Below are 12,443 nucleotides of genomic sequence, written 5' to 3'. Positions count from 1 at the left end.
TATTTGTTATCGCACGTAATATTAATAAAAGCAGTTGGGATGTTTTAACCTATGACTGCAAAGCTGTTATACATCTTTTTAATCCTGATCTCAAATTTCACACCCTGTGAATCACCCTCAAATATCACAGCTGGCATGGTTAGCCGACTGATGGAGGAGCACTGCAATTCCCCCCCATCAGTGACACTCACGTACAGCTAGTGCTCCAAGAGAAAGGGTCTTTGAGAGTTAGTTTTGTTTCCTAGTTTGAGGTGTTATATTTCTGTTTTCTTCCTGACTGACTCAGGCATCTTCCTGTTAGGGAGGCCATAAAATCACTGTTTGGATAGCAGGTAAAACATGAGTCAGTCTGAATCACACCCAAGCATGGGTTGCTGTTTCTGCTTTATAGATGAATGGAGACAAGCATTGACTGTTCTGGTATGCAACACCTGTGAAGTCCTGTGTTTTGAAATGATTTTGCAGTGAAAGGTTATGGATAGAGCTTTTTTTTTGCTGTTACAAGTGATGCCTGTTCTCTGTGTTTGATGTTTCAGCTCCTTTTATGGAGATCCAAAATGACTTGTTTAATCATGCCTATATCTGAAACACCTTATTCCTTTTGATGTCCGGGGAGGGACAGATTTTCTGCTTGTCACCCTGTCCCCTATCATTTCATCAGTCTTTTAAGCATCTTTTTGATGTTAATCCAGACATCTCGGGGCAGGTCACCAGTCAGAGTGAGCAAGCAACTGGAGGATTTTAAACTTTTATTTATTCATACTAATACTTCAAAGTGCCCGATACATCCTTTCCAGGGACATTGACTCAACAGAGCTATTAACTGGTCCACCATCTTTGTGATCCTGTTGGATTACTCCTGCTGTGGTTGTGGCTTGCTGGTAAGAAGCATAGAGGGTGCTGCAGGAAGCAGTCTTGGAGTCCAGGTGCAGGATGCACTCTCTATAGCACCGTCTGTTTATGCACTTGATGTTTTCTGTATGAGAATCCCGTCCTGACCAGTCCTGTCATTCAAGATCCTCAGATGTGTTTGGCAATCTTGGAAACGTTGAAGTAATTGCATATCTTCCCTGATAATTTATTTTCCATTAGAGGCAGGAATCTTCTTTGCATGCTGTTTGAAACCCTTGTATCAGGTGTCTGTAGGCAGTGAAAGAGATTCTGTGTTCTGCACCCTGGGTGGATGCTCTCACCTGAGCGCTTTCAGCATGATTTAAATAGGCAGAGTTAATGGAAATGCTTGCCAGGTGCCCTGAGACCACAGGAGGTGAAAGGCACTATGTGACCACAACAACTTGGATGTATATGCATTGAGCACAACTCATTTGTTGTGCCTTTTTATGTTCAAAATAAGCACGTATTTCCATGTGCCATCGGAGGTTTCAGATATGATGTCACTTCAATGTCCAGTATTTCCTGAAGTGCTGAATTCTAAAACCCATAAAAGTTGGACACAGTCTTGGGCAGAGGTATAGGGGTGTGCAGCAACCAAAAGTGCATCCTGTGCTGTATATGTGCATATGTGTTGAAGTACAAATACTTCTGAGTGGTAGGGGCTACACCAGTGTCTTATGGTTATATCCATGTAGTTATCGGGGATGAATTTGTGGTCCAGGGCAAACATTTCTACATCCCTCAAGTGCTTGTCTGAATCCACGCTGTCTATGGTGGTAGCTAGGTTGAGCCTTTTCTCCCTGTGGAGATGAACAGCATCAGGTAGTGTTTTAAAATAGGAAATGTGCTTTGATTACGAAAGAAGCTTTCCAGACATGCCCAAAACCTTTGCCTAGGGCACCTCCACTTTGTTTCCATTCATTTCCCTTAATTTTGCTGGATGTTTCACCCTTGGAGTGATAAGCCAGGTCTTTTTCTTCTGCAGTTGTTACGATTCTGTTGCTATGACTACTTAACTTGCTTTTTATTCTCAATACCAGAGATGAGAAGAAAAACACTCGGCAAACTTTTCCCTGCATGCACAACAAAATTCCCCTCGGGACTTTCACCCTAATGACCTGTGGATAAGAGGGCTTGGAACAGCTTCTTCCTCCTAGACGCTGAATTGCCGATCACCCGAAGGGCCTACGTGCAGCTTAGAGGGACTGATGAGTACCACTGAGAGAGTATGCAGGGTTTTCAAATTGCTGCTGCTCTTATTTAAAAGGATCTTCTGAAGAGGTATAAGTGCCTGTAAATTTTTAAGCAGAGAGGAAAAGCAAGTACTGGATTCCTTTGAAGATGCCGCAGAAATACATCAGTAGCAGACAGAGGTGGTGGAGGGGCATGGAAGGAAGGAAAACCCAAGAGAAGATGCTTGAACTTGCGCCTTCTGTAAGAAGGCAGAGCAATCGGTATGTACAGGGTCCATACATAGCAGTAGGTGGAGTTTTTCTTTCAAGAGGCTTGGAAAGAGCTAAAACCGCTTCCCCAAAGTGATGAACTACGTCCTCAGCTATAGCATCGTATTCCAGTCCTGGGGCTGTGGAGACTTACATAGGCTAAGGCCAGAGGTGAGCACCTTCGTTAGCTGATCTTCTGCAGAAGATGGACTGTAGATGTTCACATGCTGAACACAGCACTCAGCCCCATAGCCCTAAGCGTAGTATAGGCTCTCGTTTCATACCTTGATTTAAAGACCTGAAGTTGATAGAGAACCTGCTCTGATCTGTAGGACGACAGTTCCGATGGTGAATTCCCTTCACTACAGAAAATACATCCTGGTTTGACTTGTTCTAGCTCCTTTTTCCAGCCGCTGAATCTAGATAACTTTTCATGAGCATCACAAAAGCTTGTCTGACGTGTAAGCCAGGGACCTGCGGTGAGGATGGTGCTCTGAAACAGGCTGCCCATTTGATACTGAAGAGGCACTGTCTTTAATATCTCAGCTTCATGATACAGTGGTTTAGTTTTTACATCTGAAAACGCTGTGAGCTTCCTTTTGCCAGAACCGATAAGTACTTGTGGGGCCTCTTTTCACCCCGGGGGCATCCCCTTTCTTCACTTGATGCCGATTGAGCAAATGTGGCTTTATCTGTCTGGGGAGGAAGGAGCTGAGTGCGTGGGGATGCTGAGGCAGGTCTGGTATCTCAGAATGAGCTGTGGCCAGCCCATGCCCAGATGTGCCTTTTGGAGTCCGGGGATTCAGGCGGAGGGGCTCTCGCCTTCTGTTCGAGGCTTTGCCTGCACAAGCTGCTGCAGGAATGCTTGTGAGCGTCGTGGTTGATTGGGATGGCAGCAGGGAGGTGACACCAGCTGGGCACGTCCTTGGAGTGCCATTTGGCTTAATTTGTGCTGTGAATTAAAGGGACAAAAGGTTGCAGTTTAACCGGGGAAACTTGAGGGGAAGAGATTTAACTTCTTCATTTTGTCAGAGTCGGTTTATTGTTCTGCTAACCTGGGTGGCATGGAGACAAGAGTTTAACTACTGCCGAGGAAAAACCACAAATGAAAAACAGTAATGTGATCCTTGTTATTACCACTGAGCTCTGCAGAGGGTGAGGGAAGGAATTCGTACAAGTTTGTTTGCTGCTGGATGATGCTTTGAAGCCAGGCAACTGCTGTGCTTAGCATCTCCCATAAACTTTAGTTACTGTTTTCTCTTGGAGAATAGCACTGGGGCCAGAAAGGGATAGTATAAGAACAAACCCCAGTTCTGAGTTGGAGAAGAGATACTGGGGCCTTGGGGACAGTTCAGGTGGGATTTAGAAAGGCTGGGAAAAGCTGGAGAGGAGGGTGTCACAGGCAGGGGGGCAGTGCTTCAGAGGGAATAGTGGAATTTTAGGGGGACATAAATGGCAGGGATATGTTTTGTGGAGGAGATGATACCGCATCCTTAGTAAGGTGCCGCAGGTACTGTAAGCGTGTCTGTCTGCTCGACACTGAGGATGAAATCTAATGCATGTTTCCTCTCTCTGGTGCCCACAGTGTGTCAGATTCTCCCCAAAGGAGTGGTGGGTGTCCTGGGACCTTCCTCGAGCCCAGCCTCGAGCTCTATTATCAGCAATATCTGTGGGGAGAAGGAGGTAAGTGAATGAGTTCTGTGTTGGAGTAAGTCTGTGCCGTTGTGCTGACTGACTTGACCCTCGTGCCCAGCAGAGGTAATGCAGGAGTCCTGGCTCCTTCCTCCCAGTGTTTCACAGCAGCCTGGGGTGAGAGCAGAGTTCACCCACCATGGGTAAGAGACATGCAGAGATCCTGACCCATTCCCCAGCCCCATGTTCTTCGTGTTGCCCTTCAAATGGAAGGTGCTCTTGGTGGGCTCTGATCGCAGCAGCGCTTCCCGCTGCCTGCTGCCGGGTGCCCAGATTCCCCGGGAACACCTCCTTTTGCTGCTGATTTACTAAGTATGGATGAGGTTTTTAATTTACCACTATACTGAGCAGCAATGCCGTCTGCGCAGATCCCATGCAGAAGGGCTTTCTGCAGCCTTGAAGGGTTTCATCTGAGGTTCTTGTGTCTATGCCAAGTCCCAGCCAGAGCTGCACAGCTTGCTGCAGCTTCCAGCTCTGCCTTACGCTGCCTTCTCCCTTGCCTGGGTCTGCCTCTTGAAGTTCTTGTTCAAGTCTGGTGTTCTGTCTCCATGTCCCAGTTATAAGGCGGAGCAGGGACATCGCCTCCATGAGATAGGGGAAGTGAGGTACATCCCTATGGTATTCCAGGTCATCCTTGGCAAAGATGACTTGCTGTAATTGTCTTATCTGCTATATTCTCCTTCCCATGATCTGCCATGGCTTCTAATGATCCAAGCTGACAGCTTGGTTCATCGCCCCTTCTCTAGTCATATGTTCTTGCAGCATCTTCCTGTTGCATTTCTTTTCTCTGCTTCCCTTGTCCTTGTTTTCATCTGTATCACTGTTTGCTTCAGCTTCCCTCACGTGCCACCCCGTGCAAACCATATGGGGTGCAAAAACCAAAGCTTGCCCTGGCAGGTGCAAATCCTGGCCAGAATCCCTGGATGTGACCTGACTTTGTGCACATACTTGGAAAGCTGCACCCCTTTCTGTTCGCTGCTATTCCATCAATGCAAACCCCTTTTATCTGTGCCCAGACTTTGTGCTTGATTTAATATTGTCTAAGCCTTGAACCATCCTGCACTCATCTGGCTCTGCTCAAGGGAAAAGAAATGGAGTTCTCTTCACGTAGTCCATCCCTTTAAAGCCAGATAACATCTCTCAGCCTTCCAGTGGCCTCCCTCTGGAGCCCGGGAGGGGAGTGCCTGGAACTGAGCACTGTAAATAATTTGCATTCACAAATGACTGCTCTTCTTTGTTCCTTGAGAATCAGAAGTGTTGAAGAGGAGGAAGAGATCTGTTAGACCTCGTGCTTTTGGCTGCAGCAGGATGGGTCTCTTGAGAGCACTTTGTAGTGCTTTTTCCAGCTAAACGTCCCAGCTGTGTGAGCCATCCCAGGTAAAGGGAACTCTGCAGTAACAGATTGCAAGTGTTTTTCCCCTGAAATGCATATTCAGAGTCTCTGATCTAAGTCTCTTCGTTTAGTTTTGCTTGCCAGCAATGAAAATGAGTGCTAGTGCCCTTCTAAGGTGTTTGATTCTCAAGCTGGATTTCGGCTGCCCTCCTAGTGATGTAAACCTGCAGTAACTCCCTGTGATTTATATCACAGTAGCATCAGTTGGTGCCGCTGTGTTAAATGGGATATAGCAGCCCAGCCAAAGCCATTGTACTTGCAGCCATCCACCAGGTAAAGGAAAGTGTCCCCATTTTACCACCAAATGGTGGAGCGACTGGCCTGGTGCTCACCAGGGGGGATGAATTGTGTCTCCTGTGTTAGCTTTCTAGTGCCTTTGGCCTAAAGATGTCTTTTCCTTGTGTCCAGAAAAAGGGGTGTTGCACTGGGACAGAGCTCTTGGAAAGGAGAAGAGGGCTCGGGGGCTGATGGTGAGGTCTGAACCATGGCCATGGGGGCTTGCAGGAATTGCCAAGGTGCTGTCTGCCTTCAGCTCTCTTCCCTGGTCGTGGTTGTTGCTGGAAGTCTCAGGCTTCATCTGGCTCCCAAGAACGATCCGTGTTCTTGTGCTGGAACTGCCTTGTCTGCTCTGGTTAAAGGAATTCACCTTTTGCTTACAGTTTTCTTCTCTCCCTGTTACCAGAACCTGGGATGAGGGCTGCGGGCTGAAATTAAGGCAGATAGCTGCTTATTGCTCCTTAACTTTCCTATTGCTAACCCAAACAGCTTATGCTGTCAATAAAGCAGCCATCGCAAAGTACTAATAACCTTTCCCACGAGGAGAGAGATGGGAAGCATAGGACGATAGCTTCTGGAAGGACTAATAATGGAGGAAAAGAGGACTTGACACTCCTGTAATGAAGCCAAAGCAGACATTTCCCTTTCTCTGTCTTCTCTTTCTTCCAAAGAATTCATTCAGCAAAAAGAAAACAATATTCCTTGTCCTTATTTAGCTGAACCCCTCTGTGTCTGAGCTTGGTTTGTCTGTTCCCTCTATGCAAAGCTATGAGGTGTGCAGCAGAGCTGCCTTGGAGGGAGCCCTCGGGCTGTTCCCCACTCCCCCTTCCCCACATTCCCTGGATATTCCTCTCCCACCTCCTGCTCTGCTCTGTTAATGACACGCACAGCACTATTAGGACTTGTGGTTGTGTCCCACTGGAGTTTGCCCACCGTATGGCCACCAGTTACCTCTCTGCTGATCAAAACAGTCCAAAGCTTCTGGCTGCTGCATCTGTTCCTCTCCCTCCTGGGCCTCGCCAGTGCAGGGTCATCTTGTTCTTCCCTTCATCTCTCCTAATTACCTGATGACACATGGGTACTGCAGGCAGAGGTGGGTTTGCAGCGCTCCATCCATCTAGCATACAGCAAAGGGCTGGGGGGTTCCAGCATGGGCTCTGTGATTCCCTGCCTGCAAAGCTTCCTCTGAATTTACCCAGGCAACAAGCCCAAAATGAAGTGGAGGCCCGGCTGCAATTAGTACCCAAGCTAATTAGGTTGAACTCATCCGGGATGGCTTCCTGTGCTGTAATCACAGCCCCCATTGCCTTTCTCTGAGTGGCTCAGCAAGACTTTTCCTGATCCACTCCTTCCCGTGGCTTCTTGTTGCTCTGATAATTATTTTCCTCTGCTATTGCACAAATCCCACCCTCCTCTCTTCACTCTGGCGATGCTTCTGCAGTTTTATTGGGATATTTCCCTTTCTGCCCGCTGTGCGTTTCGCACCAAAGGTCCTTTTTGGGTAGATTTATTTGGTTTTATGCCTTTTTTTCCTCTTTAATTGTGTTTTCTTTCCCCTCCTCCCCGTTCAGGTTCCTCACTTCAAAGTGGCACCGGAGGAATTCCTGAAGCTGCAGCTCCAGCGGTTCACCACCCTCAACCTCCATCCCAGCAACACCGATATCAGCGTGGCCGTGGCAGGGATCCTGAACTTCTTTAACTGCACCACTGCCTGCCTCATCTGTGCCAAAGCTGAATGTAAGTCCTTGCCAGGCTGGGTTCGGCTGCCCCTCTGCACCCAGCGCCTTCTCTTCTACCTCCTTCTGCGTGTCTGGTGCCTGCTGGAGAAGGTCCCACAGGCAGTGCGTGTGAGCATCCCGGGGTGTGCATCTCGCCTGGTTGTGGTGGCAGGGTCTCTTCTGTTTGCAGCAGGTCAGCACTCAGGCAGAACAGCCTGAACCAGCGGTGCCCTGCGGGGCAGGTTTCCCACTCTGTTGGCCCGTGGAGGTGTTTGTGAGAGGAGGAAAAGGGGATGGGGAGAGACTTGCCTGCCTTCTGTTTGACAATCTGAAGGGTGTTTTGCTTGCACAGATGGGTTTATATGAAGGAAAAAAAAAAAAAGGCTTAGGCTTGTTTCTGGAGATTATTTTAGGCAAGTAAAGCTTTTTGAAATATGCCTTTCCCAAACCCGTGTGCCACTTGTGGCCTAAAAGCAGGACTTGATTAATAGTCAAAACACTGCACGCCCTCTCGGGCTCGCAAGCCATACATCTGCTGGTAATTGTGCATCTGGATGCACATCTCAGCAGGATCATATTCATCTTGGCATAACTTCCCTAAGGTGGCAGGAGCAGGGTCTGTAGCACAGTGGTTAAAGTGTGTCCTGTGCTTTTTAAGGTCAGTGTGTAGGTAGATGGCTGCTGCGTATTACCCGCACCAGTTGTGCTTTTATTATCCTGTAGCCAGGTTTGTCAGCGCTAGAGCTGATCATACAAACAAGCCTAGAAAAGGGGCTTTGAAAAGGCACGTGGATCCAGGGAGAGCTTTGGGATACTGGCAAGAGCTTAGCAGTGTCTGACAGTGGGGCCAGGATCCTTTACAGATAGCCCTGGGCAGACTTCACACCACCAGCAGTGTTGTGGCAGACTCCTGCACAGAACAGACAGAGTAAGAGTGTCTTTGCCTTTTCTCTTTGCTTTATGTACCCTGAGGAGACCACATCCTCAGCTGATGTAAGTCATTAAACTGCCTTGAGGAAACATGCTCAAATTTACCCTAGCAGAGGACCTGACCCAAAATGATGCCATTAAAATCATGTAAATGGTCTCCTGCATTGCTTCTGGTGCTGGAATTTTTCATTGTCTAAGCTTAATTTAAGCAAAAGGGAAGAAAAAGAGAAAGGAAGAGGAGATAATGAGGTTTTCTCACCTGCGAGCTCACAGCTCTGTCCTTGCACTGCTGCTGGGCACAGAGCACACGTAGTCATCAGCACACTGCTGTGCTCCCCTGCCCTAATCCTCAGGTACGTGCCAAAACATGCAGGCGTCTCCCATGGAATACAGCATGATTCTTCATTTAACTGGGATCCAAGCCTTGGGAACCAAATAGCTCACATTAAAATAACACTCCTTTAATTGAATCACTTCCATTAGTTTCACTCTGGTATTGCTGGATAACTCGGTATTTAGGATGCGCTGAGCAACCCGAGTCCTTCCCAGACCCAGGGAAGCAGTGGGATGGGTGTTGTTCATGCATCCTGCTCTTTGTGCCCAGTAAGGACCTTTTCTGAGCTAGGCTTAAAGCACAATATGCTCTCACTATAATGGAGTGCAGAAAAGGTATAACCCAGCTTCACGTAGGAGCGCAAGCCCTCATTTTCCCTTAAGACAGGTAGTGCTCCTAATCACAGTCCTTAAACAAGTAACTTAAGGCGCTTTGAGTTTTTGGAAGGTTCCCTGGAGGCAAATAGGGGAGCATATGAGCTATCTGCTCATCAGTGAGAAAATGGTGGTTTGAGGGATGTTGTTATTTAGGTCCCAAGAGGGAGAGTCATAGCTGTTTTGGTTTAAGTACAAGGCTGTGTGATGGGACTCCTGGGTCCTATCCCGTCACGCTCATGCTATCACTGTAAGGAGTCACATCCTTTCCCTGGGGACCGATACTAGTTTCTTCTGGCAGAAGCAGAAAATGACCCTTGAAGTCAATTGAACTTGGGCCAGGCTAAGTGTAATGGATGGTGAACAGAATGGCGCTATGTGACTCAGTTTCTCTGCAGTGTGAAATAGATTAGGTAGTTTGTGAACTGCTCTGAAGTGGCTACAAGGCAGGATCTGATATGCTGGAAACGATCATTTCCTTGAACCAGAGGAGATCAAATGCTTCCCTTTTAGCCTGGTCCTATTTCCTCCTCTCTGTGCCTGATGTGCTTTAGAAACCTTGCAGCTGGGCTCTGCCTTCCTCACTTCCTCACCACAGAGGCCAGGGTGGCTTTTGTACCTGGGACTTGTGCCCCAGTGAGCTGTGGGCTGGAGGAGAAGGCAGGAACAGCGGTGCCGATGTAGTCAGCAGAGAGAAAAATGAAGAGGAAGCTGAGGGTCTGTTGTGAATCACAAACCCATAGCCGCTAGCAGAGGGATGCTCTCCAGTTTGCAAGATTAACTTAGAGCTGAGAAATACAAGCTGCAGTGTTAAGGAACAGGATCTGATTTTATTTCTGCAGGAAATTAAATGGAAAATGAGCATTTCCAAGGGGGATGGCTGAAGATTTCCCTCCAGATGCCCATGCCTTTCCATGGATTTATGTCCCTTTGAAAGTCACGTTGTGGTGTAAATCTGGGTGTGCAGAGTAGTGCAGCTTTCCCCTCACCTTCTGGTGGATGAGCACTTTCATACAGTCCAAGTGTGGTTAGGTTAAGAGTAGAGGTCTGACTTGAGGATTCGATTTGCTTCTGGGACATCATTCTGCTGATGGTTCTGTTGTTTTCAGTTTGCTTCATGCAGCTTTCCCCCTCCTTTTTGGACCATCTTTCTGTAGGGATGGGACGTGTGTCTTGCTGATGATTACATCTGGTGGACTCTGGTTAATCAAACTTGACAGGAGGTAATTTCCTGCTGAAACGCAGCAGCTGGATGGAAGAGACAGACTATCAAATATTCTTTCTTGACTAAGGAAAGCTGCGGCAAGAGCTTTGATGTCTTACTAGACATCAAGGAAGCTGTGTTGGAAGGAGCCCTTGCAGTGACCTAGCTGCAGGAAGAAGCTTGAATGAGAAGTGTTGAAGGCAATAGGGCACAAGTCCAGGCAACCTGGGACTCATCCACGTGGGTGCTCACTAATTACTTGCTTTGTTCAGCTCCTATTTGAAGGGAGAGCCTGGTCCTGCACTCAAAGAGCTCGGTGTGAGCATGAGGGAGGCAGAAATGCTGATGGCAAGGCAGAAAGAAGGAGGCAGGCAAAGTGATGGAGCCACTGGGCTGCGATGACTGTCCTACTTCAATCTCTAATTCCTCTATAAGGCATCAAACATGCCCGTTTGTTTTATTATTGGCTTCTGTGTTGCTCTAGGAATCCCCAGCCCGCAGGTAATTCCGCACTGTGCCAGGACCGTACTCCCAGTTTCTGTCACATATTTGCATGTAGACCTCATGTTGTGTTTTAGCAATGATCTCTGCTCTGTCTGACTCCCAGCAGAGCTCTCCATCCTCAGGGATGCATGCCCTTGGAAGACAGCAGCTCCCATCAGAGTGCTCTAAGATCTCCAAACCGAGTCATGCGTTGCAGGGCACTTCATTTGGGAGGTAGTAATGCGAAGGCTTAGGAGAGGGAATCATCCTTCAGCAACCAGTGACAACCAGAGCAATCCTGCATGCAGGAAAATAGTGGAGAAATTGTGTGGACCCTGGGGTCCTGACCAAATTTGCATAGGCAGTCTTCTCTCTTCCCAAGAGGCTTTGTCTCGAGTGCAGCTGGGGTAACTCCCTCATTTCCCATTGCCTGGGAATGGACACAGGCCCAAGCAGTGAGCCTGTGCTGCAGCCCCAAATCCTTTCCTTTGCATAGAACTGCAGGGCTGCTTCCTGCTGGGAATGACTATGGGCTATGGAGAAACGCTTTGTGAACCAAGCAGAAAATTAAAGGTGTCTGCTTGTTTTTTTTTTCCCCTACCTTTTATTTGAAGGCCTTTTAAACCTAGAGAAGTTGCTTCGGCAGTTCCTCATTTCCAAGGACACTCTCTCGGTCCGGATGCTGGATGACAGCCGGGATCCCACCCCTCTCCTAAAAGAGATCCGAGATGACAAAACAGCGACCATCATCGTACACGCCAACGCTTCCATGTCTCATACCATTCTGCGGAAGGTAAGGGTCTCTTGAGCATCACAGTTGTAAAGGCTGCTGCTTTCACTGCGTGCAGGGTGTAAGCATGCACGTGCCAGGGGTTGTATGACAATGGAGCGTAAAACTTCCTGCAGCAACACTGGAAATGGGGAATTGCCACTGATAGAGTTTCTGGGGAAAACAGTTTGCTCTCTCTTTCCGGGACTGTCTCTTTAGAAGCAATGATTCAATTGCTCTGAGCTGATGTGTTTGCTCTCTAGAAGTGGTCTGTGCTCGTGGCTCTGATGCCATCAAACAGCCGTGGAGAACTGCTATAGGCGCTCTGAAATCAGTCAGTCAGTGCCATCGTTTTTGCTTTTTATCTCCAACTCCATTTATAAGTTTTTGCTTCCTTTCCTATTGCCTTATTAACCGAGACTTTGGTTTAATCATGTTTATTTTTAAATGGTCTCTTGCTGCAGTTTTTAGCATTTGGTTTGATAGACTACTTCAAAATTGAGCAGTGGCTCCAGATGGAACTATGAAGTTGTGTAGAGTTTCCCACATCCTGGAAGGAACAAGAAGGACTTTCCTGAATGGAGGCAGGATCCAGGCAGTGGAGTCCTCCCTGCTGGGTCAGGCTTTACATATGGTGTCCTGGCTGCTATGTCAGGGACTCAGTCATTCAAAGGCATTGGCTCTACCAGATTTATTCCTGGTGACAAGCAGCAGAAACCATTAGAGCTGTTTTAGTTACTCCCTCCCACCTTCCCCAAGATCTTTATTCCCCTGCTTGTGTTTCGAAACAGGCAGGTTTGGGGTTTTTTGGGTCCCTTTTATGCAGGGGGAAGGTGTTGTGCTTCTTCACTTCTCTCTTCCCTCCCGGTCCTTCGTGCTGCCTGGCTGCTGAGGGCTGTCCCCCTCCTCTGTTGCTATAGTGACTTCCCACCAG

The 12,443-nt window shown here is 47.9% G+C and overlaps 1 protein-coding gene across 2 annotated transcripts in view; it reads left to right on the top strand.

Annotated features, from left to right (window-relative positions):
- Positions 1-12,443, top strand: part of GRIK4 (glutamate ionotropic receptor kainate type subunit 4) — a 179,340-nt gene that overhangs the window by 112,371 nt on the left and 54,526 nt on the right. For both annotated transcript variants that reach the window (XR_009747314.1, XM_061475992.1), the window contains exons 4-6: positions 3,922-4,019; positions 7,269-7,434; positions 11,355-11,533. Coding sequence is in view for 1 of the 2 variants with exons in the window: in XM_061475992.1 (XP_061331976.1) it covers positions 3,922-4,019; positions 7,269-7,434; positions 11,355-11,533 (443 nt within the window). In the remaining variant the exon portion in view is untranslated. The remainder of the gene's footprint in view (positions 1-3,921; positions 4,020-7,268; positions 7,435-11,354; positions 11,534-12,443) is intronic.

This window comes from Pezoporus flaviventris, unplaced genomic scaffold (assembly GCF_033815535.1).
Source record: "Pezoporus flaviventris isolate CSIRO_AGI_PZ_B2104156 unplaced genomic scaffold, CSIRO_AGI_Pfla_v1 ptg000093l, whole genome shotgun sequence".
NCBI classification, from domain to species: domain Eukaryota; kingdom Metazoa; phylum Chordata; class Aves; order Psittaciformes; family Psittacidae; genus Pezoporus; species Pezoporus flaviventris.
This window is presented reverse-complemented; position numbering and strand designations above follow the sequence as displayed.